Source organism: Saccostrea cucullata, unplaced genomic scaffold (assembly GCF_032062105.1).
Source record: "Saccostrea cucullata isolate Sc308-1 unplaced genomic scaffold, CSIRO_AGI_Scuc_v1 ctg2844, whole genome shotgun sequence".
Lineage (NCBI taxonomy): Eukaryota > Metazoa > Mollusca > Bivalvia > Ostreida > Ostreidae > Saccostrea > Saccostrea cuccullata.
In genome coordinates, this window is record NW_026938648.1 from 1 (window position 1) to 26,646 (window position 26,646).

General features: G+C 34.9%; 1 protein-coding gene and 1 long non-coding RNA gene across 3 annotated transcripts in view; both read right to left on the reverse strand.

The window, feature by feature from the left end:
- LOC134250806 (uncharacterized) lies at positions 1 to 7,783 on the reverse strand. 2 transcript variants are annotated; one of them, XR_009988605.1, is made up of 4 exons: positions 7,769 to 7,783; positions 5,983 to 6,144; positions 973 to 1,132; positions 1 to 89 (listed from the first exon to the last, which is right to left on the reverse strand). It is a non-coding gene; the product is annotated as an uncharacterized LOC134250806 (long non-coding RNA). The 2 variants fall into 2 exon arrangements; XR_009988606.1 differs by lacking the exon at positions 7,769 to 7,783 and adding an exon at positions 3,088 to 3,104 and having other exon boundaries at positions 5,983 to 5,997.
- A 1,285-nt stretch (positions 7,784 to 9,068) lies between these two features.
- Positions 9,069 to 26,646, reverse strand: part of LOC134250808 (filamin-C-like) — a 33,869-nt gene continuing 16,291 nt past the window's right edge. Inside the window, exons 10-27 of the mRNA XM_062733152.1 lie at positions 22,529 to 22,570; positions 22,139 to 22,268; positions 21,731 to 21,871; positions 20,479 to 20,607; positions 19,735 to 19,908; positions 19,216 to 19,377; positions 18,706 to 18,909; positions 18,187 to 18,339; positions 17,648 to 17,776; positions 14,784 to 14,843; positions 14,098 to 14,262; positions 13,355 to 13,456; positions 12,881 to 13,149; positions 12,465 to 12,585; positions 12,103 to 12,273; positions 11,715 to 11,930; positions 11,157 to 11,354; positions 9,069 to 10,665 (exon numbers count right to left, since the gene is read on the reverse strand). Coding sequence (XP_062589136.1) covers positions 10,478 to 10,665; positions 11,157 to 11,354; positions 11,715 to 11,930; positions 12,103 to 12,273; positions 12,465 to 12,585; positions 12,881 to 13,149; positions 13,355 to 13,456; positions 14,098 to 14,262; positions 14,784 to 14,843; positions 17,648 to 17,776; positions 18,187 to 18,339; positions 18,706 to 18,909; positions 19,216 to 19,377; positions 19,735 to 19,908; positions 20,479 to 20,607; positions 21,731 to 21,871; positions 22,139 to 22,268; positions 22,529 to 22,570 — 2,754 coding nt within the window. The 3' untranslated portion in view covers positions 9,069 to 10,477. The remainder of the gene's footprint in view (positions 10,666 to 11,156; positions 11,355 to 11,714; positions 11,931 to 12,102; positions 12,274 to 12,464; positions 12,586 to 12,880; positions 13,150 to 13,354; positions 13,457 to 14,097; positions 14,263 to 14,783; positions 14,844 to 17,647; positions 17,777 to 18,186; positions 18,340 to 18,705; positions 18,910 to 19,215; positions 19,378 to 19,734; positions 19,909 to 20,478; positions 20,608 to 21,730; positions 21,872 to 22,138; positions 22,269 to 22,528; positions 22,571 to 26,646) is intronic.

The following is a 26,646-nucleotide window of genomic DNA, read 5'->3' on the forward strand; positions in this document are numbered from 1 at the left end:
CTTTGATTGTGTCATAACCACAGACGACAATGATAGTCTGACCAAAGACCTTCAGTGTTATCAGATCGCCATGTTTCTTCTGTAGGTCGCTGTAAGGAAATGTGTGTTTAACAGTACAAGCTTAGCAATATTTTCTTATGTTTCAGTTTATCATGTTTATCCATGCTTTTCCCTCACGTTTCCGATCATTTTTACATGGCAATTGCAGAGATTTATTCATTTGTAAATTATTTTAATAACATTCTTTATCTAATTAATATTGTAAAGATTCCTTCATTTCTTTTCCAATTGTAAAGATTAAATCTTTTGTAAATTGTTCTAATAAAATTCGTTTTCCAGCTTCATAAACATTGCATAATTTCATATTTTCAAATAGGAAAGAAGAAGGTATGGTTTCCATACAAACTTTGCCCTGTTATTTTCTTTAAAATGAAACTGGTGTAAAGTTGAAAACTCATGCTTTTTAAATAATTGAAATTCAATTCAGAAAAATCATACAAGTCATTTTTCTCACATGTGTTTTTAAATGATAATTATGACGTCATAAACATGTGCATTTTCCCGTATTTTCTTAAAAAGTTGCAGAAGACACCAATTTTCAACGGAATTTTCTTTCAGATAACACTGTCCACAGGCATCGCCCACAAAGATCTTGAGATATGTGATTTGTTATTGAATTTTGCACAAAATATCAAAAAATTAACGTGGGCGACGGCTGTGGACACTGTTTTTAACAGAAAAATCACCCTTGAAATGTGCCATTTTGAGGCTTTTTCTGTTGAAAATAGAGAAATGCTTCACATTAATGACGTCATATTTGCAGAGCAATAAACCTGCCTGCCATATTCTTTCCTGATTTCTCAGAGTCATTTATTTAACTAATAGTTAAGCCAGTTTCAAAACTTTTTGATGTCATTACATTTTTAGGGCGCAATAAGGCTAAAACCATACCTTCTTCTTTAAATAACTTACAGGAATATAGGAGCTTCTGGTTTGATGTCTACGTTTCCCACGAGCAGACGTCCAGGTTCCCTAGGCGGGAGATTCCCGTCATCACGTGACCAAAACATCGCCAAAAACCGACCAGTAGAGCAGTAGTTAGGAGAATTACTGGCAGAGATATACTGGTCTTCTTAAAAAAATGGACAGACCATCACACATTTAATAAGTCCGAAATATCTGACGTTTTCCATGCTTTTTTTTATAGGATTTTGATATTATACATGTCACGAAAACGTAAGAACCGGTGCCCTTACGTAAAATGGGAAATCGCCGCCTCCAACCGGAGGCGGCATTCTCGAATTGATTTTAGGTACTCAAGAACCGAATTAAATTTCAAAGTCACAATTTATCAGTAGTAGTACAATATATTTAGTACTTAGCAATGTCGTTTTATGGTTCATTTTTAAAATATACAATCTGTTGAAAACATTTTATTAGACCGTCGAGATTTGTCTCCATTTTGTGAATTTTAAAATCTTGCAAGGTCTGTAACGAAAAGTGGGGTAATCTTTTCTTTCCATAGATATTGGTGAGTACTAGAGACATTGTGCTATTGATAAATTCTGATTTGTCATTTAGTTTGGTTCGCAAGTATCTAAAATCAACCCTGGTCGGAGACGGTGAAATTCCCAGTTTTCGTAATGGCGCGCCGGTTCTTACGTTTTCCTGGCAAGTAAAATATTAAATCGTAAAAAAGCCTGGAAAAGTCAGATATTTCGGACTAACATTTAATTAGACCAGAGACATATCTCTTATATGTCTCTGATTAAACCGATTATACTCTCTCTCTCTCTCTCTCTCTCTCTCTCTCTCTCTCTCTAGCTCTCTCTCGTTTACAACACGCATGCGCATTAATAAGGTATACTTGTTGCATTTCTGCAAGTGACAACGCCGTAGCTTAATGTGATAACGCGCTAACACGTTGTATATACAACACGCCGTCGCGCACATGACACCGTCGCGCTTACATAACTGATAAATTACAAATGCGCTAGCGCAACGGCTTGTTGTGTAAAGTTGCGATAGAGTAACTTAGGCGTTTTGTGTGTTAGCACGGCGGTGTGTCATGAAAAACCAGTCTGACTAAAGCTAGCTCCTACTATTTCACTTCGTTCGTAGGATAGCTTTAGTCAGACTGCATGAAAAACGTGCTAGCAGGTTGTCACTTTGCGCTTGCGCGTTGTTCATAACGCGCTTTTACACTTTTATAAATGGTTCTATCAGGACACCATAATAAAGGATAAACTCTGTTCTCTCCTCACTCATATAAAATATTGCTTGAATCTTAATGTTTTCTAAAAGAAATGTATTTTATAAGTAAAAAACAGACAATAATTATAGCATAGCTTGCGGGGAAAAATTGGACAAAAAAAACTTCAATTTCAGAAATCTATAAAAGAAATAGAATAATAGACATTTATGACACATATAAAACCTTAAATACATTGCATGAAAAAATTGAATCTAGTTATTTGTTAAATGTCTACAAAGTATCCAACCTTTTCACCTCTTGTAAAAGAAATGTATTTTAGAAGCAAAACCTGTTACCAACAAACCGGTAATAATTATATTGTACATGCAAGCCTATTAACGCTTACCTTTTGTCCATCACAGGAATAACACAAGATTGTACATGTATGCTTTCTCAAGTCTTTAATAAATTTAATGAAAACCATCCAATGTCTATTGCAAAATCTTATAGGTCAGCGATTATCTGACTGTTCAATTAATAGACATTTATGACACATAGAGTTATCTCTCTTATCAGGGTATCGATGAACCTTAAATACACTTGCATGAAAAAATTCAGGGTGTTAGTTAATTTGTAAAACTTTTTTGAGTGTGTAGATTGAAGAGGAAATGCATTAATAAGTCACCCCAAAGATAATTTATCTAAATCTGCTTGAAGATAAGTATTTAAACTGACATAGCTTTGTAAGTCATTAGACTTGGTATTGATCCTTAGTCACAAGAAAATGAAACTTCTTTGTATACAAAATTGATAAGTCATAATTTCTAGCAAAAATTTTGTCGTATTCATCATCTGTTTGACTGTAATACATGAGTAAGAGATATGATGCTTACCATCAAATGTGCCGTCCCTGTATGTGGGTATTAAATGCAAGTAATTAAAGCAAAAAAGTGAGTAAAACAGCTACCTGGATCGAGTGGGTTTTTAAATACCTCGGTAGCTAGGGCATGGTAAATGCAAGTTAGTTTATATCTGCACCAGGCGCTTAAACTCTTCCAAAACTTAAAGTGCATTTTTTTTTTTTTGGAATGGAAAATAAATGACACCTAATTAGGGAAAAAATAAATTTTACATTTTAATTTATAACTGGCCGCTCTATTTGTGACCGTGTTACATGTAGAACGTGCACATGGAGGAATATGAGAAGTTTTCATTTTTTTATTATTACAAGTAGTTCAGTAAAATAATTTTCAAAGTTAATTGTAACATGTATATAGTCATGAGTAAAATATTTTTAAAACTTTAAACAAAGTATTAATTTTTGTTAAAAGAAATTACAATAGGCACTTCCCAGCCGGGAGTGTGTAAGATATATGAAAGGAAATCGTCATGATTTCCTGATAATAATGATGTGGTAAATTTAAAAAAAAAAGAGAAGTTCAACTAGTAAAACTTATTTTGAATATGCTACAGCTGTGAATGACACAAGGATAATTTTTATGCCCCCAGATCGAAAGATCGCGAGGATATATTATTTTTTGTCCTGTCTGTCTGTCTGTCTGTTTGTCTAGCTGTTTTCTGTCTGTTGTCAACTTTAACCTATAACCCATAACTATAGAGTTATATATATAGCTTTTGCGGTGATACCGGTATTTTATACATGTATTGCACACGTTCACGTTCTATCCTCAGTTGTCAAAATTTTATGCACGACGTGTACAAAATATTAATATTTTATATTAAAAGAAATCTTCATATACATTTAAAGCATGACGCAGTCAAATCTTATATTGATATATGTTATGTATTGGTATTTTTTATGTGCTTCAGTACATAATTTGATAATTCTACAAATCCACGGTAGAGGGGATCTGAGCATCATCCTCTTTTTCCATGGGGGGGGGGGTGTCTCAGAATTAGCTTGTTTATTGTGACCATAGCTTATGTTTACAAGTCTCTGTATACACAACTAAATGTAATGAAAGTAGTAAATTCCTTTAAGGATGAATAACACTAACTTATTATCAGAAATCAGCAATATTTATCACAGATTTACCGTTGTTTAAGGTAATCATAATTATCATTACCAGGTATGGGGGGGGGGTGATTTTTTTTAAAGATTTTGTCATAAGGTTAAAAATTTGTCAAAATTTTGTATAGAATTATATATTAGAGTGTCAAAAAGCCTCGTATAGATCTAACACCAAAGGAAAATTACAACTTCGTTATATTTTAGGGAATTTCCACTTACATGACTCTTGTCATTCCAAATCAAAATCAGCCAGAAAATGTATATATATATATTTACATTTGCAAATGTTTTCCCTTATATAACACTACTGAAAGGAATGCGTATCTATTTAAGAAATAAGGTATCATTTTTAAACATCTATCGGGATATAGATACGGGTTGGTCACGAGATTAAATTCCATAAAGCCCGAAGGGCTTTATGATGAATTTAATCTTGTACCAACCCGTATTTATAGCACGATAGATGTTTTAAAATGATACCTTATTACTTATATTTACATTTGTGACTTATTCATACTTTATATTTGCCTGATTGTGACTTTTAGCGTGTGACATGCATTATTTTTCAAACTCAACGGCAAGTATGTAATCCATTGAACGCGCGTCGACCCTTTATGACGTCCCTGAGAAATGACGTCAAACGATTATCCATACGCACATCTATGACCTATTGACCCCGTACCTGTATTTATACAGTTATAGATACGCATTCCTTTCAGTAGTGTTATATAAGGGAAAACATTTGCAAATGTAAATATAACTGTATAAATACAGGTACGGGGTCAATAGGTCATAGATGTGCGTATGGATAATCGTTTGACGTCATTTCTCAGGGACGTCATAAAGGGTCGACGCGCGTTCAATGGATTACATACTTGCCGTTGAGTTTGAAAAATAATGCATGTCACACGCTAAAAGTCACAATCAGGCAAATATAAAGTATGAATAAGTCACAAATGTAAATATAAGTAATAAGGTATCATTTTAAAACATCTATCGTGCTATAAATACGGGTTGGTACAAGATTAAATTCATCATAAAGCCCTTCGGGCTTTATGGAATTTAATCTCGTGACCAACCCATATCTATATCCCGATAGATGTTTAAAAATGATACCTTAATTATTTCTTAAATATATAGTATATATATATATATCAATCATGCATCCAATTTCGTTTGAAATGGGTATTTTTTTTTTTTAAATTGAGCATGTTGAGAGAGAAAAAACAATTACCGAGAAAAATAATGAAGAACAGAAAATGTGCTAGAAGCCTTTAAGGTCAAGATCTAGTAAACGTCCTTAGACTGACTTTTTGGTGCTAGATCCATTATGACGTCATAATCACTTTCAATTTTCTTTTTCCAATATTTTACGACTCTAACAGAATTATTTAGAAAATAAAGTATTTTCATGGTATTCAATCTGAAATTACATGAAAAGTAGTCCCGATCCCGATATTAAATTTAACATTATTTAAAAGAAGAGACCAAGAACATACAAATTACCGTTTTCCGAAAGACTGTAGGCAATCTGGATACATTTTGTTTGTGTGATTTGGAAAAAACTCCCATATTCATGACTAATTTTCTTAATTTTTTTGAAGATGACAGTTCAAAATATGGTTTTTCATCTTATTTTCCTACAAATTATGTCCCGAAACACCTTTTTTGACCAAGCTAAAGTTATAAAGCATCATTAAAGGAAATCATTTCTTGAATTTGATAAATCTGTAGGCATCTTATCATTTATGCTTACCTTGTTCGATTTTTTTCTTGTTTACTGATTAGTCAGAAATGTGCAGCATTTTAAAACGAAAGAGGAAGGAAGGAAGGATTAAGGTGAACTGTTGACGTCGCGTTCAATCTTCTTATGCGCCACACGGGTTTCCGATTGGGATCCAACATTTTTTAACTGGTGCTGGATATATAAATAATTAAAAAAAAAAACAGATAAAAAGTTGTATGAAATTCGGTTTCTCAAAAGGGACTCCATTTTGATTAAGCTGATGTTCATTTTCAGTAAATTTTGTACACAACAATAGGAAAAGATATAGGCGTCGGAATGGGGGGGGGGGGGGGTAGGGGGGTTGTTTAAGGCTTGAGGCTTTGTCCCTATACATTTTTATACCCCCCGCTTGAAAAGCGGGAGGGTATATAGTAATCGTTAATTCCTGTCCGTCCGTCTGTTACGCTTTGGGGTACCCATCTCTTATCCGCAACTCCTCTTATATCACTGAATGAAATTTAATGAAACTTTCAAAGAATCTTTATTACATATTGCCATTGTGCACCTCCTATTTTACTTTTTGATCCAACATATATTTTGGGTTTCCCACAGCAAAACATGGACACTGCCATTCACACACATATGGGAGGCGGGGGGTATCATTTAGTGAGCCCATTGCTCACAGTACCTCTAGTTTCAGTTGGTGTAGCCCCCCCCCCCCCCGACTTCTATAATTTTGCTGAAGAATGAGGGAGGCCTGTGGGCCACAACGCTCACTTGAGTCACATTAACCGAGATATTTCTTAGAGGAAGATATTGCAAAAAAGGGTTTTCCTAAATGTCTTCTTATTAAGAAGAAAATTTTAACCATATATTCGAAAACAACCTAACCCAAGGGTTACGATTTAGCTTCACTTAAACCAATAAATCTATAAAAAGTAAAAGAGTGTTTCATTGCCAATATGAGTATCATTATATATCAATTACTCATTTCACAAAAGAAATACAGAAAATAGAGAAACACTCGATAAGAATGGTCACTGGGACTGAATTTATTACATTAAAGCTGAACACAGTCCGTTAATAGGCTTACGCCATATTCGACAATGTTGTCTACTATATCAACACCAGGGTATACTCTTCGCATTCGTTACACCTGACTGCTTTATTGTCACAGGAATCGGCGTGAAACGGCCACTTGCGTTCGTGCTGGCTTTCTTGTAATATCTTTGTTTACATTTTATTGCAGTTACTTGTACATGTATTTGTGTTTATATACTGCACTGATCTGTACAACTACTGTTTCTTTGGTATTTTACTTTTCTGCTTTAGAAGAAATATTTCAGTTATTGTTGTCCCTACCGAGTGCTGTATAACATACGTTCGTCTACATCGGCGTCGACTAATTACTCTGAACAGTGGTTAAGTCAGGCCCTTTATATAGGGGTCCTCAAATATAGTGAGAGTCCGATCGAAAATGGCGGGTGCATTCTTTTGATGAATCGTGTTCAGCTTTAAGAAAACGGTGAAAGGCGTCTGGAGATTAGTAAAATATTCCTTATAATGGAGATTTCCTTGTGACCGGGCTCTTTAAACCGAGTTTACTGTTTATATGAAACACATGATATACATGTACTTTTTAAGCTTACTCTCTTTCTTTTCTTTTTTTTTTGAAAGTGTCTTGACTTAAATTAGTTAATCTATACAGTCAGAAGATATATCAGCCACGTCTAGGTGTAGATAGCACCCTCTTAAACTTAAAATTCTGCCCTTCTCTCTCTCTCAAGTATGTCGCTTCTTGGGGAATTCTCCTCACCTTTTTTCCAAGCTCATCATTTGAAAATGTTCATTGAAAGTCTGCTTGTCTCGCCCCTTTTTGTTGTAGCATAGTCATTTGGTATGTATTAACAAGAGGTCCAGGGGCCACATCGCTCACCTGAGCAATTTGCAAGGAAAAAGCACAGATATTTAACCTCCCAGGGGGTCATGGTTTGAACAAACTTGAATCTACACTGCCTAAGGATGATTCCATATAAATATCACTAAGCATCGATTTGAAGTACTTGAACAGAGGATTTTAAGATGCTTTCCTATATATTCCTATATAAAACTTTGATCGGCCATTTTGGCCCACCCTACCCCCGGGGGTCATGATTTGAAAAAATTTGAATCTACACTACCTGAGGATGATTCCACATGAGTTTCATCTTTCCTGGCCCAGAGGTTCTTGAGAAGAAGATTTTTAAAGATTTTTCCTATATATTCCTATGTAAAACTTTGATTGGCCATTTTGGCCCCCTCCCTACCCCCGGGGGTCATGATTTGAACAAACTTGAATCTACACTACCTGAGGATGATTCCATATGAGTTTCATCTTTCCTGGCCTAGAGGTTCTTGAGAAGAAGATTTTTAAAGATTTTTCCTATATATTCCTATGTAAAACTTTGATCAGCCATTTTGGCCCCACCCTACCCCCGGGAGGTCATGATTTGAAAAAACTTGAATCTACACTACCTGAGGATGATTCCACATGAGTTTCATCTTTCCTGGCCCAGTGGTTCTTGAGAAGAAGACTTTTTAAAAATGCCATTAATTTTTCTCTAATTCATAATTATCTCCCCTTGGAAAAGGGCATGGCCCTTCATTTGAACAAACTTGAATCCCCTTTACCCAAGAATACTTTGTAGCAAGTTTGGTTGAAATTGGCCCAGTGGTTCCTGAGAAGAAGATGAAAATGTGAAAAGTTAACGACAACAACGACGACAACGACAGACAACGGACAAATTTTGATCAGAAAAGCTCACTTGAGCCTTTGGCTCAGGTGAGCTAAAAATTAAAAATACTGTTTGTAAAGTAAGTTGGAACCAATTAACATCCATTTTTTTTGCTTGTGTCAGTTTTTTTTTTGTGGGGGGGGGGGGGGGGTAAGTTGCCAATTTTATTTTCAGTTCGTACTCCCCCTTTTCAAAAACAAAACGAAATCCTTGCCCTTAGAGTCTAAAAATTATTATCTTTGAATATTAAATTTTCTTAAATATATAGGGTGATTTTCTAAATGAACTCAATATGTAATTTCTCATATTCCATAAGTTGAAAAATATTAAAACCAACATGCATGACGTTTTTTCATAGTTTTATTTTTATAAATCAGCATACATTAACAGTAGCAACATAATAGAATCTTTTCTCATACAAGACATGCGACATCTAGTGGTAATCAAAAGTGTAAAGGGCAGTTAACTCTGACCATACAGGTATGTCAAAAAAGCAAAGGGGGTAGGGCTAAGCCTAACTATACGTGAAAAATGCATGATTAAAAAATACATACCCTTTGCAGAATGCCATGTATATATTTTAAACCACTATTGTTTAGTGTAAATCTGTATCAAAATAAACTAGTACAATTTGTAGAATCTATATGATCTTGCTGGAACAAAATCTATTTACTTATAAACTAAACAAAGAGGCTGCATATTCAAGACTTAATAGATTGTTTTAAATATATATGTATATTTCAATAACAAAACATCGATAAAAGTACACCTATGGAAATTAATAAAACAATAAAATAAAGAAGGGGAAATTTTTTTTCTTGCTTTGCAATATTGTCATTGCACATAACGAATATGAATAACAATCCATCAAAAACACATATTATTGCATTAGTAAACACTGAAAGTTCATATACAAATATCATGAAAATAAAGCAATAACTTTTAATTAATTAATTCATATATAATTATATACATTTACTCAACGTACAAAACTCAACCATTCTTTATTTAAGAATATAATACATAGGGAAGCACAATTTTTGTCCACTAAAAAAGTAAGGTCAATGATTCCTTTTTTTCTCTCTAATACCAGACAATGACACAAGTTCTTAAACAATGTTATGTCTGTAAACTAAATGCTGTGTCATTTGTAGATAATTATATAAGTCAATGGCAAGATGGGTACATAGCACAATTAATGCACCTCACATTAATAAACCCTTACAATGCCCTCGATTCCTAAAAATATCACTTTGAAATTGATCGATTTCAGACTTTATTATGAAAAAAGTATTGAGCATTTGATATGGACAAGCATAATGAATAAGTGTAAAATATATAAAGCATGCTGGAAAAAATTCATCATTTATCAAACTCGGGTATTAAGTACATTTTGTCATCTCACATACATACCAGATATAGTGCACAGCACACTAAAAAAAAAAAATCTGTCTACCTATCTATAAACTTGCATAATTTGAGTTTCAACTGTAATAAAATATAGCCCCTAGGGAAAAAAATGATTCCATTTAAAAAAACGATAATTATTATAATTCTAGCAGCACCAATTTGAAATAAGAACTTGTTCCAGTGGCTATCAGATCTTAGAACACTTGGTATGAAAAAAAAAAATGTTACTGTCACATGATATAACGATGTTCATCAATAGATGAATGAATGAAAATATAATATATATTACTTTATGCCACACGTAATTTGAAAAAAACCTAAAATAAAATCCAGACACACTTTTAATCGACGTGTACACAGAACGGACTGCCTGGGATTTGTTGGTCTCCCCACTTCACGACCAGCATGTAATCTCCGCGCTCGCGGACAATATAGTTAATTTTGTATACGTAGCCTCCTTGGTTTTTGACACACAATTCTTCACACGGTCCCTTAGGGCCCATCATTCCAACAAACATCATGTTATTACCTGGAACAGAAAAAAACATCATCAATAAGAGTTGTTTTGATAAATTTGTTCGTAAAAAATCTCTAAATGATTTTCCACATGAAAAGGATGAAAACTTAACTTCGATTGCCTAACCTCTTTACATAAGCTGACCTAAAACTTTGTATGCATAGTAAGATTTAAGCTAGGACTTAAAGTTGAAACCATATTAGACAAGAATTCAGATCACACAACATCAGGAGTAGACAAGTTTTACTGTACTTTACAAGGAATCTGTACCTGTAGGTTTCTGCATTTGAATCTCGTTTAAATAATGAAAAACTACTCAAAGCCTGAGAAGCCTAAAACTCACTCAATATCTGAGTAGTACTCATCAGCTTGTGAAGCCTAAAACTCACTTAATGTCTGAGTAGTACTCATCAGCTTGTGAAGCCTAAATCTCACTTAATATCTGAGTAGTACTCAAAGGCTTTCAAAGCTGAAAACTTGCTCAATATCTGAGTAGTACTCACCGGCTTGTGAAGTGTCCACACTGAATGTGGCTTGTTTTCCTCTGAATGCTTTCTTCAGACCCATTCCCTCCGCTGTACACCGACTGGCATCCGACTGGAACTTCTGAAGTCCGCTGAACTTACTCATTACACTGGTCTTTGTGACTGTTTCCACGACAACAGATGCCTGTTCATGATAACCACTGGGTTTGCCTGGACCTGTAACATCATCAATGAACTTTCTCTCAAAATCTACATTTGTATCATTGAATTAAGGAGCAAAAACCCAACAAATTACTATACATAAACTATTGTTTGCATTTTCTAATTCATGATTTTCTAATTTGAAATCTATCAATGACTAGTGTTTGTTTTACTGGGATAACATTTTTAAAATATTATTAGATAAATGCTTTTTGAGTGAGAAATATTCCTGAGTAAAGAAGGTCAAGAACTTTGTAGATACTTTTCCTTGCTCAAGAAAAAAAATATTTACTGTATTTCATCACAATAGAGTATAAGATCAATGTGCAATACAAAAAATTTCTCCCCAATCCTTCGTTCCCTCTGAACCCTTACCTTCAATCTTGGCTTTGAATGGACTGCCGGCGATGTTGACGCCAGCGTATCGGATCCCGATCATGTAGTCACCGGGGGCGGTGGGGCTGTAGGTGAACTCGTAGCCCTCGTCCACCTCCTTACACTCCAGTTTGACCTTGGAGGGACCCTCAACGGTGACCGCTAGGGCACCAGCTCCAGCGTTACAGGTGTTGACAACAAACTTACATGTCTGACCTGAAAAAGACGATAATAATTTTATAAAATTTTTATCAAGTTCAATAATTTTTTTTTTTTTTTTACATTTTACTATATTGTACTAGAATTGAGGCCAGAGACTTAACAAGAAATTTTTTTTTTTTCATTTTCTATACCCCTCCCTTAAGGAAGTTGGTCACACCCCTCTCACCTGTCTGACCGGTGCGGAGTCCGTCTCCCGATGCTGTAACCATGCCTGGATCAGCGTCTACTTTACCGACCAGCACTCTGAATGGACTGTCTGGGATGTCACATCCATCAAACGTCACAAACACATTGTGGACTCCATTCTCTCGGGGGATGAACCTAACTGCATACTCTCCTGAAAAAAATAAAAATCCAAGTATTATATGACTGATCATTATGAAACTGACTACATACCCTCCTGAAAAGACAGAAAAATCAATTATTATATCACTGATCATTATTTCAAAAGAAATTAAACTAACTGCAAATTGTTTGTGAATTTGCAGGTAAATCACAAAAATTTAATGAAAGGGAGATAACCCTTACCATCATCTATTTCCTGGATGAGAGCCTCTTCTTCAGTTCCTGATGGGGAGATAACTCTGGCTCGGAGTTTACCCTTGGCAGCACCATTGAAGTTGACAACAAAGGCTGCTGGTTTTCCAACCTAAAACAGAAATTAGTATTAATTCCTGAACTCCTAATAAATACCTAGCATTTATCATCTCACAATAGCAGTACTTATACCAAATGCAGATTTTTTTTTAGATCAGAGTTGTGTTTAAAGATTCAATTTTTCTAATGATGTTCAATGTACTACAATGGCAAATTGGCCAAAAAAAAATGTACTTTTCTTAAAAACTCATCCCAGCATGGTTTATTTTTTAATTTTAAATCAAAATTCCAGAATTCAACGTTAAGAACTCTTAGAAATATAACATGTTATCCATATTATTAATTACCTGCAGTCCCTTTTGTTGCAGTGCTGCCACAGACAGTTTTCTGGCGTCCCCGATACTGGGAGTGATGTAGACCTTGAAGGGGGACTCCGGGATGTGTTCATCATTAAATTTAACGGAGACTAGGTACTCTCCCGGCTCAGTGACCACGTATTTGACACCACATGACCCATCCTTGCGGTCATCGAAGTCCAGCTCGGCTTTGGAGGGACCCTCCACGGCTATGGACAGACCCCCAGCACCGGCCTCTCGTGTGTAGATGTTGAACTCACCTGGAAATAGAGAAATTTTTTTTTTAATCAAAATTTTGAAGAAAAAAAAATTCCATGTGAGAAAAATAAAGTGTGACTGCATTTTTCTTTTCTTCAATTCTTGATCGATATGACATTACAGATAGCATTTTCATTCACAGACATTTTTTATATAAATCCCCCACACCCAAAAAATCTTGGATCCACCAAAGCTTAAAATACTTACATGGTTGGTTGATTTCTCCTTTCTCTAGACCTGGACCTGCGGCGTGGACCTTGTGTGATCCACCTCCTGTGATGGGACCCACGGTGAACTCAAAGGGACTTCCTGTAAACATCAGGGAAAGTTAATTACTATTTGTTGTTTCACATTGAAGTCATGAAAGATCTATAGATATCTGAAATGTTTTTCCTGCAAGATATTATCAAGTTTGTAGAAAAAAAAAATTGTGCATATTAAGCTGAATCTAACATTATAAAGTGAAACCTCTCAAATGAACTTCCCTTTTCTGGGAAATAAACTTTTGTTGTTTTACAATGAAGTCATGAAAAATTGATTTCTAGAATAAGGTTTTCCCCTCATGTTAGGGACAAATTTTACATGAGCTGAGTCTATTACTGTAAATGTATTATTTTTAGCGTGCACAATATTTGATTTTTGAACAAGTTAGCGTAGATTTGATTTAATTAGCGCATTTCTCAGGGTTCCTATTTATGTGCATATGTGCAAGACATTTTGCATTGTACTTGAATTAGCTGAAGTTCCTCTCTGCCAAAAGCGCTAAAAAGAATACACAGCCAATATAATACATTTACAGTACTAGAAAAGACACCTCCATAAAATATCTACTTGTATAAAGTTAATAGTAAGCACTGCTAATCATATATTTCTTTCATCACTCCTCATTTTAATTTCTATCATTATATCAATAAGTTCACAGTGTTGTGTGACCTTGACCTTTGACCTACCTGGGATGTGCATGTCCTTGTGTTTGACACTGACTGTGTGGACGCCCATCTCCTTGGGAACAAACTTAATGCTGTAATGGTTGTCGTCGAGACTGACAATGTCACACAACTCAGTCACGCCGGAGGGGCTGGTCACCGAGGCAGTCATGTCGAAAGGACTGGTTCCTATGGAAACATCAAAACAAATAAATGGCCTGATATTGCTTAAGAATGAAATTTGCTCAACTGCTTAATAAATTCATTGTAAATTTGAATTTCATCAACAACATGGAAGGGAAAACAATTTCAGAAAGTCACACCTGAACTAATTAAAAGGTACAAAAAATCACACCTAGGATTGCTAAAATAGGAGGATCAAAACTAAACTAAACTAAAAGTTGGAGGGCAATGTTTCTTTCTTGAAATAGGCAAAACAAAAAGGGTTTCATGTGGAAAATGTATATGGGTTTCAAATGTACAATTTTTTTTCCAGTGCTTGGTTCAAAACGGTTTCTGGGAACATTTTTGCTGCTTGTCAATTTAATATGCAAAATCAAATTTTGCTTCACATATTTGCAGCTTGAGAAAAAAATTATTTTTTCCTTTTTTTTTTGAGTAGTATCTAGGGTGTGCTTAGAGGAGGGAAAAACTCCAACAAACATCGCCATGGTAACCACAACAAACCTCACCATGGCAACAAGCTATACCTGTTGTCGTTTGAATTTGAGTTTCCTCTTGGTATTGAGCGCATCTTGCAAAGAATGCGACTAAAAATAGATAATTTAAATAGTGCATCTAAATATAGGTAGAGCAGTACATCTCCTTAATGATGGCGATTTATATTAAAATAACAACTTCATATGAGATATATAAGAAAAATTATCATGGAGATGAAAAGGCAATCAATCTGTAGAAGTACTTTACAAGACACATTAAAGATTTTCAATCTAGATTAACAGGCTCTTGTATGAGCATCAGCAATGGCATCAAAGTCTACACACACACTTCAGACATTTGTGGAATGCAGAGAAAATAAAAGTCAATCCAGCGAGGGGAGCCTTGCTTCTGATCGTCTGCCAACTTCTCGTGTTGTGCATCCTACAGGGAGATCAGAACGAGCAGACAGAAATATCAGTCGGGATCGCGTCTGCTTCCCCTGCAGGGAGCGAGCGGAACTCTACAGTCATTTACTGTTATTTCCTGATGAGCCTCCTTAATTCACTCTTAATTGCTGTTTATGAAATCTCACTTCTCAGCTTTATACAAACTTCTTACTCAATTTTGAACCCAATGTAAACAGGAGACTTAACAAGAAATGTTTTCAATAAACTGTTGATTAACATCTATGAGTTCTTCATTAGTTTTGATGCCACCGTTTTATGTGCAAAATAATGTGTAAACTAGAAGTCTCTGTCGAGACTGTAGCTCTACTGGTTTGTACTTATCAAAAACCATTGCACTATTTTATGTATCTTTGTGTAGTCTACTTGTGTGCCAACTTATTTTGAAATCAGACCAAAACTGTAGAAGGAATAGTGTTTTAAAGGAATTTCAAAGAGAATTCTATTTTTAGTAACCATGGCAACACCGTTCACCGAAATCAAAAACCGATGCACTATTCTATGTATCTTAGTGTAGTCTACTTGTGTGCCAAGTTATATTGAAATCAGACCAAAACTGTAGAAGGAGTAGTGTTTTAAAGGAATTTCACAGAAAATTCTATTTTTTGTAACCATGGCAACACCGTTCATCGAAATCAAAAACCAATGCACTATTCTATGTATCCTAGTGTAGTCTACTTGTGTACCAAGTTATATTGAAATCAGACCAAAACTGTAGAAGGAGTAGAGTTTTAAAGGAATTTCACAGAAAATTCTATTTTTAGTAACCATGGCAACACCGTTCATCGAAATCAAAAACCAATGCACTATTCTATGTATCTTAGTGTAGTCTACTTTTGTGCCAACTTATTTTGAAATCAGACCAAAACTGTAGAAGGAGTAGCGTTTTAAAGGAATTTCACAGAAAATTCTATTTTTAGTAACCATGGTAACAATGTTCATTGAAATCAAAAACCGATGCACTATTCTATGTATCTTAGTGTAGTCTACTTGTGTGCCAAGTAATATTGAAATCAGACTAAAATTGTAGGAGGAGTGGCGTTTTGAAAAATTGTTTACAGACAGACGGACAGACGGACGGACGCCGGACGCATTACTATCGCATAAGCTCTTCTGGTCTCTGACCAGTAGAGCTAATAAAACCAGCAATCACAAGATTTGCTGTGAATTGACAGTTTATATCTCCCAAAATTACTTTGAAATCATTCAGCTTTTTTTTCTGGCAATAATTTATTACAGTCTAAAACTTTCAAAAAATCCATGTTGTTAGACAAGAATCCAAACACAACTTTTATTAATGGTAAATGAATTTCAAATATGAACCCAGAGCTTAGCAGTTAGTAGAAACTCCTTACAAAATAGATAGATGTATTGCCAAAAGCTGTTTTTGTGTGTATTCCTCTCAATAAATAATTTGTCAGTAAATCTTGTTGTGTTGACGTATACTTTTTTTTTGTTCCCCATAAACACTTCTTCCAGAGCTGCCAACATTCTGAAATGAAAAATAGTAAGGCTTTGTCCGGGGACCGCCTAGGCCCACTGACGCTGAAGATGTTCTGTAAATGGACGTGCAATCGGAGCAATTTGAGGCACGTTTCCATTTTGTTTACTTTAAAATATTGACATGAATGAAATCGAAACGACGATACAAGCAAGCATTGTAAGCCAGGATTATGAATATTTAATCATAATAGTAGAAACTGCAGACGGACAGTTATGATTATTCCAGTATTATAAACTTTATCGTGAAAGACCGAAATCGGAAAAATATAGAGAGAAATCGTAAGGCGTATTTTGGACATTAATTTCGTAAGACTTACGCCAAAATCGTAAGGGTTGGCAGCTCTGTTCTTCATCAATTTGCCCCCAGTCACTTTATGCTGACAGAAAAATAACATCCTCATTCAATATCTTTTCTATTTTGTTTGGGTCTAACTTGATAACTGATACTCATTTGCGTCCACCTCAGTCTATATATGACTCCAAAATCCCACGCTTATGTGACTCAATTGAGCCAATCATTCCATTCAACACTAATCTTTAAAACAGAGGCTTCTAAGAGATGTCCACTTAAATTCATCTTTGATTAATCGTACTAAAACTGTAACCCAGAATCATGAGACTCAAAAACTCAGAATCTGAAGGGTTAAATGTGACATTCATCAATGCAATGAATACCTTTAGGACTGACTTAGAAAGTTGAAGCTACATCTATATGAGAGACTTATTAGAACTTCCTTTGGATGTAATAACCTTAGAATCTTGCATGAGTGATATTCTTTACACATGTTAAAGTTTATCTTTGTGAGCAATACTCAAGCTAAATTCAGCATATTGGACCTAAAATGTGAGATACATTCATCAGAGTCTATCTCGTGACGAATACTCGAGATGTAACTCACACACTGATTGATTAGAGTCTATCTCTGTGAGTATACTTAAACACTGACCTGGAATCTTGAGACTGAGTTCACACTGACTGCCGATGTGAGTTATATCTGCTGCCTCGCGGTGACGAGTTATTCTCTCCGTCATTCTGGACGAGGGCTCACCACCAACGTTCACATTGAAGGGAGAACCTGTAGGAAAACAGGTAAAATGTCACATAGACATTTCTGAATGAACATACAAAACAAATAAATGTAAATGAGACAGTTATGAACTTCTGAATTAACTACCAAATAAGGGCAAAATATTCTTAATGTCTGGTTAAATGGCATTTTAAAAATAACATATGGTAAATCTGACTTTAAAGTCAACAAACCTAATAAGTGACTGAATTGTACAACTCAGACATTATATTAAATCTGAAGTTGGTCATAACAGGAAAATATGGAAAACTTGACCTCCATTCATTCAGAATAACATTTACTCCCACAAATTAATCATTCAATATTATTAATAAACAATTTTATAATCTTTCTCTGAAGCAGTCACATCCTATCTAACCCCCTTCTTTTCCCAGCATGGCCCTATATAAATCTCTCACCTGGCACATGTTCGTCGGAGAACTTGATGTTGATGATGTAGTTGCCGGGCTCGGTGGGTTTGTAGGTCACGCGACACGACCCATCCTCATTGTCCAGACATTCAATGTCGGCCTTACTGGGTCCCTCAATGGACAGACTCAGACCGCCGTAACCTGTCAGAAAGTAAACCGTTACTAACCAATTTACATAAATAATAACATTCTCAGTGTTACTATCGAAGTTAATTAAAAAAGATAAACAAAATCAACATTACATTAAAAATACCGTATGTGAGCTTACTTAAGGAATGGTTCTGATTTTTAATGTGTTAATGTACTGATCATGGCAAGATTGTGAATTAATTTAAGTGATAATTGTAGATGTGGAATAAATGCTTATTCATAACTGAGCAAACACGTAAATGATATTTTAATGCAATCAAGTTAGAAAACAGCCCTTTACTGTAACATTGAAGATTTTCTTCTGCTAAAGAGATTTTTTTACCTGTACAAGACCCAGAAAATAGCCCCATTATATACCTGCATCTCTGGTGTCCACCATGAATTCGTTGATCTCGTTAGCCATGCCATTCTGTAATCCCTGTCCAGCCACGCGGACCTTGCTGGCGTTTCCGAGTTCGCTTTCACCCACGATGATCTTGAAGGGGCTGCCATTAATATGCTGGCCGTTTCTGAAGACGTTAACCAAGTGTTCACCAACCTCACGTGGAGTGAAGGATATTCCTTTAATAGAAAATGTTGATATAAGTAGGTTTTTTTTAAATCCAAACTTGAAAACCCATTCCTTGAAATTAAGCACATCTTTTTCTTCAATGCATCCATGAATTTTTCCAATCAATACAAAGGTCATATTTATTAACCTTTTTGAAATGAATTTCCTATTTGCAAATTACCAACCAATTTTACACCATTAATGAGCTTAATATTTGAAAACATTTTACGCTGTTACATGCATCTACTCATTTGTCCTTTCAAAGACATGAATTTTACAGTAATTTACACCTGAATCGTGCAGCAGTATTTCCTTACCCAGATGTCCATTGGCCAGTCGTTTGAGCAGACAGGGCTCTTCGCGGCCGGAGGGTGACCGGATGCTGGCGGTCAGATTGTTGATGTCTTGCTCCATGACCTTTAGTGACACCTCGCTGCTGCGTCCGATTTGAGCCTTCCTTCGTGGTTCTCCAGCCGTGGCTATCAAAGGGAGATAACGCAAGGTGATAATTGATATTTCCGCAAAATGTCAAGGCCCAAATGTACAAGTAAACAAGTTTACACAACTCATAAATGCTAATTAAAAATCAATGTACACTTGCTCTTTAGTGATTTTTAATTTGTGGTTTACACATGAAAAGAAAACTAAATGAAGAACTGTTAGAAAAAAAAATTCAAAACTAAATGTTAATGAAGTGAAAATCTTCCCCGAATCCATTTTCTATCAAGTATAGACAAGAAACCCCTTGAAAAAAAAGATGTCAAACGATAATGTTTTTTGTACTAAAGTTTTCACTCTTCAAATTCTGAATTGGCAAGATTCTATATGAAACTTACGGCTGATCTTGGCAGTGAAGGGTGATCCCGAGATGTGGTTGTCAGCGAACTTGACGGTGATGTTGTATTCTCCTGGAGCGGTGGGGATATAACTGACCGTGCAGGTCCCGTCACCATTGTCCACACATTTAATTTCCGTCTTAGAAGGACCCTCAATGGCCAACGAAAGTCCACCTAACAAGTCATGAAAATAGCTCTCAACATCCTTTTCACTATCAACAGTGTTAAAAAATTGCTGTTCATTTACTGAATTTTCTAAAATTGAAAAGTTCCCATTCTTCCAATGTAAGCAAATTCTCACAAAAATTTGGTTTTATAAATACCAAGTCAATGAAAAATTGATTATAGCAGAATCTTCAAAACATAATTAACACCTAAGTTACAACTATATTTACACGTTTTCCTTTGTTTATTCCATTTATAATAAGAGATTTCAGTAAAGCTGTTTTCTTCCTCAAAGATTGCAATAAAAACAATGTAATACCCAAATACACCTACATCCTTATCAGTTGCATGCTGTAGGGCAATACTTAGAAATGTCAAGACGATTACAAAGAAAAATCTGCCTTTTCTCATGCAAATTACATAATCACTGAAATTAACAGCAGTAAAATCAATTTTTCTCCCAAAAAAACTTTATTTCAAGGTAATTTTGCATTTGAAATTTTTCAGGCATTTATGAATTTATAAATTAAAATTTGCTATACACGGTTGCTATGACTACCGCCTATCTTATTTTCGTACCTGCACCTGCGTCTTTGGTGACGATGGTGAATTCTGCGGGCTCGTTGACGATTCCATGACACAGACCTGGTCCATAGGCAGTCACATGACCACTGTTGACGGCATCCACATGGAATTTGAATGGACTTCCTGTGAACACAATTAAAATAAACTTTCAAGGTCATGGTCATTAAAAAATGCGTCGATCAGAAAACATAACAACAATCTATCAAGGGGCAAACTTTTCTGTCGAGAACAATTCAAGGGAGGAAGATGGGTCACACTTTTTCTTCCCACAAAATTCAACCATTTTGCAAATTAGCCAATGAAAATATCATGAAAGTTGGGTTTCACATTTTTCACATATCCAAAAAAGTTTCACAACAGCTGTCCAAAAAGACGAAGAAAATTTCACTCAATACAAATAAAACATTGCTGAAGATATTGAACCTGGTAAATGATCCAGTGTAAAACTAAATCTCTGTTTTCTTCTCCTAGACTCCATTACCCCCCAAACTCACACAACCACAGTAATTATTGAATAGTTCTTATAACTTTATCTGTTTCTGATATTTGGCAACACCAACTTTCTATCTGTGTATCTCTAGTTAACCAGCGGCCATGAGTTATTTTTGAGATAACGGGCAATGAAGGGAAATGAATAAATTCTGGGGAATCCTAATCTGGTATCTGGTTAATCTATCAATTGCTCCTGATCTATCCCTGAAGGTGAAATATTTCATCTGATAGTGAATGTGTTAATTGTATAAGCAACTTACACCTATACCCTATCTCATCTATCCCTTAATCATTTCATTCTGAATTGTTAATCTTATGCATTTCCATTTCAGTTATAAACACAAAGTAGACTCTTAAATTACCTTATAAAATACAATACATCAATTCAAATTTTTATGAATAAAATTATCATTATTTTACCCCAAAGAATTCTGTTACAATTAAACTTATGGTAATACATGTATTCAGATTTGCCATTCTTATGTCCCCTATCCTCTTTGCCTTTTAAAGTCTCGACTTTTTTTATTCCATATAATTATTGTTATATTTGACCTTTATCTTCAATATAGTCATTGGTGTATTTGACTTTGGAATTCAACATCATTGTATTTGACCTATAAACTTTCATTATATTCATTTGATATATTTGACCTTTACCTTCAATATAATTTCATATTGTCCTTGACCTTCAACATAACCATTGCTGTATTTGACCTTGACCTTCATTATAATCATCAATATATTTGACCTTTACCTTCAATATCATCATTGTTGTATTTGACGAAGAGTTCGTGAAGTCCAGTTTCCGTGGGCTGGTATCTAACAGTAACAGTTCCATCTTTGTTGTCCTGGATTTTGGGGTACGCCTTCTTTCCAGAGGGCATGACTACATAAGCTGCAAACAATATAACAAGACATGTGCTATAAGCAGTTTCCTTTCATCCATTCTTAATACATAAAGTACTAAATGCTTTACTTTTCTTTCAAATAATGAATAACACAACTTTCCATAATATTGAGAAAATTTAAAGTTGTTTCATGTACATCCATTTACTTCAAATTAAATTTATGTATTTCTGCTTCTAAACTAAAACTTTACTTCCCTTACTCATATTCAATGACTCCTACCCCCCCCCCTTTGAGAATAATTCAAATGACTAACCAGAGACGAAGTTGAAGATAGGTCCGACAGGGATACGGATGTCAACTGGTTGGAACAGCCCTGCCCCTGGGGCACCAGCATGTACTGCGTCGACAGTGTCGGGGGAAATCAAATCCTCAGTGGCACCAACCTATCAACAAGGAAGATAACTCTTCTGTACACCTTACAATTAATGCCTGGATTACCTCCCTTTTAAGGAAGTCAAACATGCAAAAACACATGCTATTACACATCACAATCTATTTCTCTAGAAAAATTTTAATACATTTTCAAGATCAATTTCAAGAAAGAAACTTCAATATTTCATGCTTTCATCTCACAGTTGCTAATCTCAGGTTATATTTTAGTCAGCTGATTTTTCCGACATTGTTAGTGTTGGTTAGAACTTACCTGATCCTCCAGGTATTTTTCATACTCCTCAGGACTTACAGCCTAAATAACAAAGAAAGGCCAAGTCAACAAACACATGCAATAGTAACATGCAGTCTGGCAGTACAATAGACACAATACTTTTGAAGCTCCCATCCCCCCCCCCCCAAAAAAAAAAAAAATCCCTAGCAAATCTATTATCTGAGGGGATCTCCACAAAATTAAATTTTTGAAACATTTGATTTGTTTTAAATTGGGAAATCTTTAACCAAAAATATTCTTTGTCAAAAATGTCCTAATATTAGAAACTTTAATCGATGTAGATTTGTTGGATAGATTTTGCCATATTTAAAACTTTTTCAAAGGTAAAGTTGCATATTGGAAACTACTTGGTGATAAAAGAAAATATTGCATTCATGGTATGTTTTCTAAACTTTGAAAAAAAAACACTTTTGATCTACAGTTTCTAACATTCATACTGCCAGACTATCAAAGTGAAATAAGCGATCAAAACGTGATGTCAGAATCATAGCGTATATACATATACAAAGTATTAGATCTGCTGAAAAATAAAAGCAGTTTGTTAAAAAGACTACCTAGAATGCCAAAACGATCATATCAGTACCATCTACGTATATAACTCGTAATTTAACTGCTTCACACAACATATATCACACCTGGTAATGTTTGCAACCTAGGCTATAACTAACTGGTCTAAAAGCTCGATCGGTGTTTCACAGAAAGAGCCGAAAACTCAAGGTTGTGAAATCAAACAGATCTAAATGCTAAAACTGAAGGTTATAAATTACAGATCCAAAACAGATCTCCTTAGACATATATACTCAACAGGCTCTAAATTAACATCCACTGACAAGCTTCATTTGTGGATGATGGCCGCACATGCATCCGAAAGCAATGGGTGTATAAATGCTTTCTCTCTTTTTTTCAAAATAATTTTATTGTACGGAATATACAATATATAGATTCACCTTGAATCTGTTAATCAATGTAAGAAACATGTAAAGAACATTAACAGATATATTCTTTCATTTTTTGCCGATTTCCCTTAATTTTTGCATCTACAAAGTAATGCTTATGCAACAGATGCAACAAAAAATTCCCACTTATCAGTCATAAAAACCTTTCGATGCTATTAAAGCCTTCAAAATAAACAGAACCAAAAAATTTTAATTATGTTTGAACAGTAGTAAAGAGTCACACCTCTGTAAAAACGAGAACAAAAGGCAGATATCTTGAATATCACATATCACAACACTAGGGGGCACAATCAGCATCCCACGATAACCGGATTATCGAAAATCATGTTACGCAAGTGATCCATTTAATGCGAACCCATTCTGCAAAAAATCTTGATAAACTTAAAAGACCACCTTTATTCTAGTTTCTTTTTTAAAAAGTTATCTCGACTAAGACTTGACAGAGATTTTTAACAATCATTAGGATTCTGAACATTTTCTGAAGTTCGAAATTGGAGCAGAAAAAGAACAAGGGTGCATAGATCATGAAGAGGGCCAATTATGCCAAAAATGTTTTGATAGCATGTGTATCTCCCTTTGTAGACAAGATACCGATCAAATATTATGAACTCTACTCTTAATCATAATTCTCTTTTAATGTACCAAAGATATATCAAACCAATAGAAATTGTAATGTAGATGTTTCGAGGGTCGTCAGTGAGATGGGGATCGAATTCCTCCCCATGCAGATGAGGGCTGTCTTATCTCTGATGGGGAAAGGTGTAGCATTATGAAAATGGGGGAAAATTTTCACTTCAGTATCTGCAGCTATCAAAATTCTTGAGGAGAAGATAAAGGCTCACTGATGAAGGGTCTGAAAAGAGAGTGCTCCAAAGATAAGACTGAATGCATGGTGAGATCCTAAATGCAGAAAAAACAGTAAAAATCAGGCATAGTAAACAACTCCAAAACGTAGCCATTGATGAAGCGATATTCTTATTTACTGAGTTATAATTAGGGCATTGCAAGAATGACCAATTAAGAATTAGAGAATTTTAAAAATTTGATACAAATCTATACTTTGTCACCCCCTACCCCCACCATTACCACCAACTTTGAAAATGATACTCTGAAGTAAGATGGGGGGTTTCATTTCTGTCGTGTTTTTAAAAGCCATTTTCCACAAATGTTTATTTGGTAAATTATATGGCAATAGCTGTAACATTACTAGACAGCATTACAAAAATATTTGTTATCAGTAGACACCTCGCCATTTAATAGCAGCCTCCCGCTGTATTTTATGGCCATATAAACTACCATACTTAAGGATGCCTGGCAAGGAGAAGATAACCCTGTATATCTGTGGTCTTTATGACCTGGGACACAAGCGCTCCAAGTCATATTGAACTACAAATCCAAAGTCATCCATCAATCACACCCACTTCCAGAATTATCAACCCATTTAGATAACCTCATTGACTTCATATCCAGAGTACTTTAACAAAGTGAGTATATGTCTGGGTTACAAAACAAGCCATTCAAACACTCTCAAAAACTGAATCTCCTTAAAAATCTTCTCATCCTTAAATAATGCGCTGTGAAATGAAATCTAATGCATTGCTTTGGGACAGATGTTTCAAAATACAATTTCTCAATGTATCTAATTTAATCTTGTTATGTAACCAGTGTAACTCCAGTTGACTTAATGATATCTTTGGACAGATGTGCCCAAAAGCAAAGCCATGTTTGAAACATCAGCTAGAATGTTCCACAAGCGAGTGACTTTCATTAGGGAGGTTTAAGTGATTTTATGCATGTGCAGAGCTGATAAACTTCTGATGAATCTGCCATCAAAATGATTCCCGACTTGATTATAGAAGTCTGCATTTATCATTACAGAGATAGCTCACAAAGATTTTATCTCCAACCATAGTTGACGGTTCATGTTATTTTAATTTCTAGATCCATCGTTTGTGATTTTTTCATCTGCAGTTCTGTATATGGTTCTTATAATTATCTTCACAAAAAAAATATCAAAATTTACTCTTCTTATAATTATTCAAATATCAATCTCTTTTTATTTTGTTATATTATCTCACCTTTTTCAGTGAATTCACAAAAAAATCATTATAATTGTCTTATATTCCTAATCCTTTTATTTTACAGAATTTTTATATTTAAGAATCCTGTATTGCACTCTTGACAATCTATCTCACAACTTTGATTCAGGTAATTCTGATTTTGTGAAACACACTTGAAATAATTAACAAAATTTTCCATCACAATTAAAATTTTTCCACTTTATCAAAAATTTCAAAGGGACCTAATCCAAAGAAAAAAGGAAATTACTTACACAAAGTTTCACTGACTTCCAGTAAAAATTTCCTATGTATAACACAGGGGCAGCAGATACGAAACACAAACCTTGAATTTTACAAATTGAGTAAAATGGTTGAAATGCTTTGGCTGGGAACTCTGTGCCTGTCAGTCAATTAGAAGAGGGATGAGCTTCATTTCACTTCAATTCAAAAATGCAGGCCTTTTAAAGCCAGGCTCTGATTGGCTGATTTTTTCCAGGGCACCAGACTACCACCAGGTGGCAGTATCTATATGCCTCCCTGGTCAGCCTCCGTATCAATGCAGAATCGGGCCCCCCGAATATCTGTAATTGTCGTCAAAATATTTAATGAGGTTTGTTGGTACCTTTTCTCCCTCCCCTATCAGAAGAGTATCTCTCGTCCAAATCTTTGTGATGTGGGTTAAAAGTGCTATCGTATAAGATCAGGTGAAAAAGAGAGTGCTGATGCGAAGTTATCACGAAATTCCCACTAAGTTTTATATCCAAAATCAAATATACAGTCACACTAGGGGACTACCTTACTGCTTTTTAAAGTTTGAACATGAACTGATATAAAATGTTTATAACATGTATATAATGACCTTAAAATTCTATTTAAGATGTCATCAAAATTTATTATAGAGACCACTCAATTAGATCAAACTTACAAAGGAAAACAATTAAAAGAAACGTTTTGACCTTATGACATATATTTTTAAAAAATACAGGCCAGAACTCAGCAAAGGCAATCAATTTCAAAGATTACAAATGATTGCAAAGATTACGTAACACCTCTAACGTAATAGATAAACTCATCAGGTGAT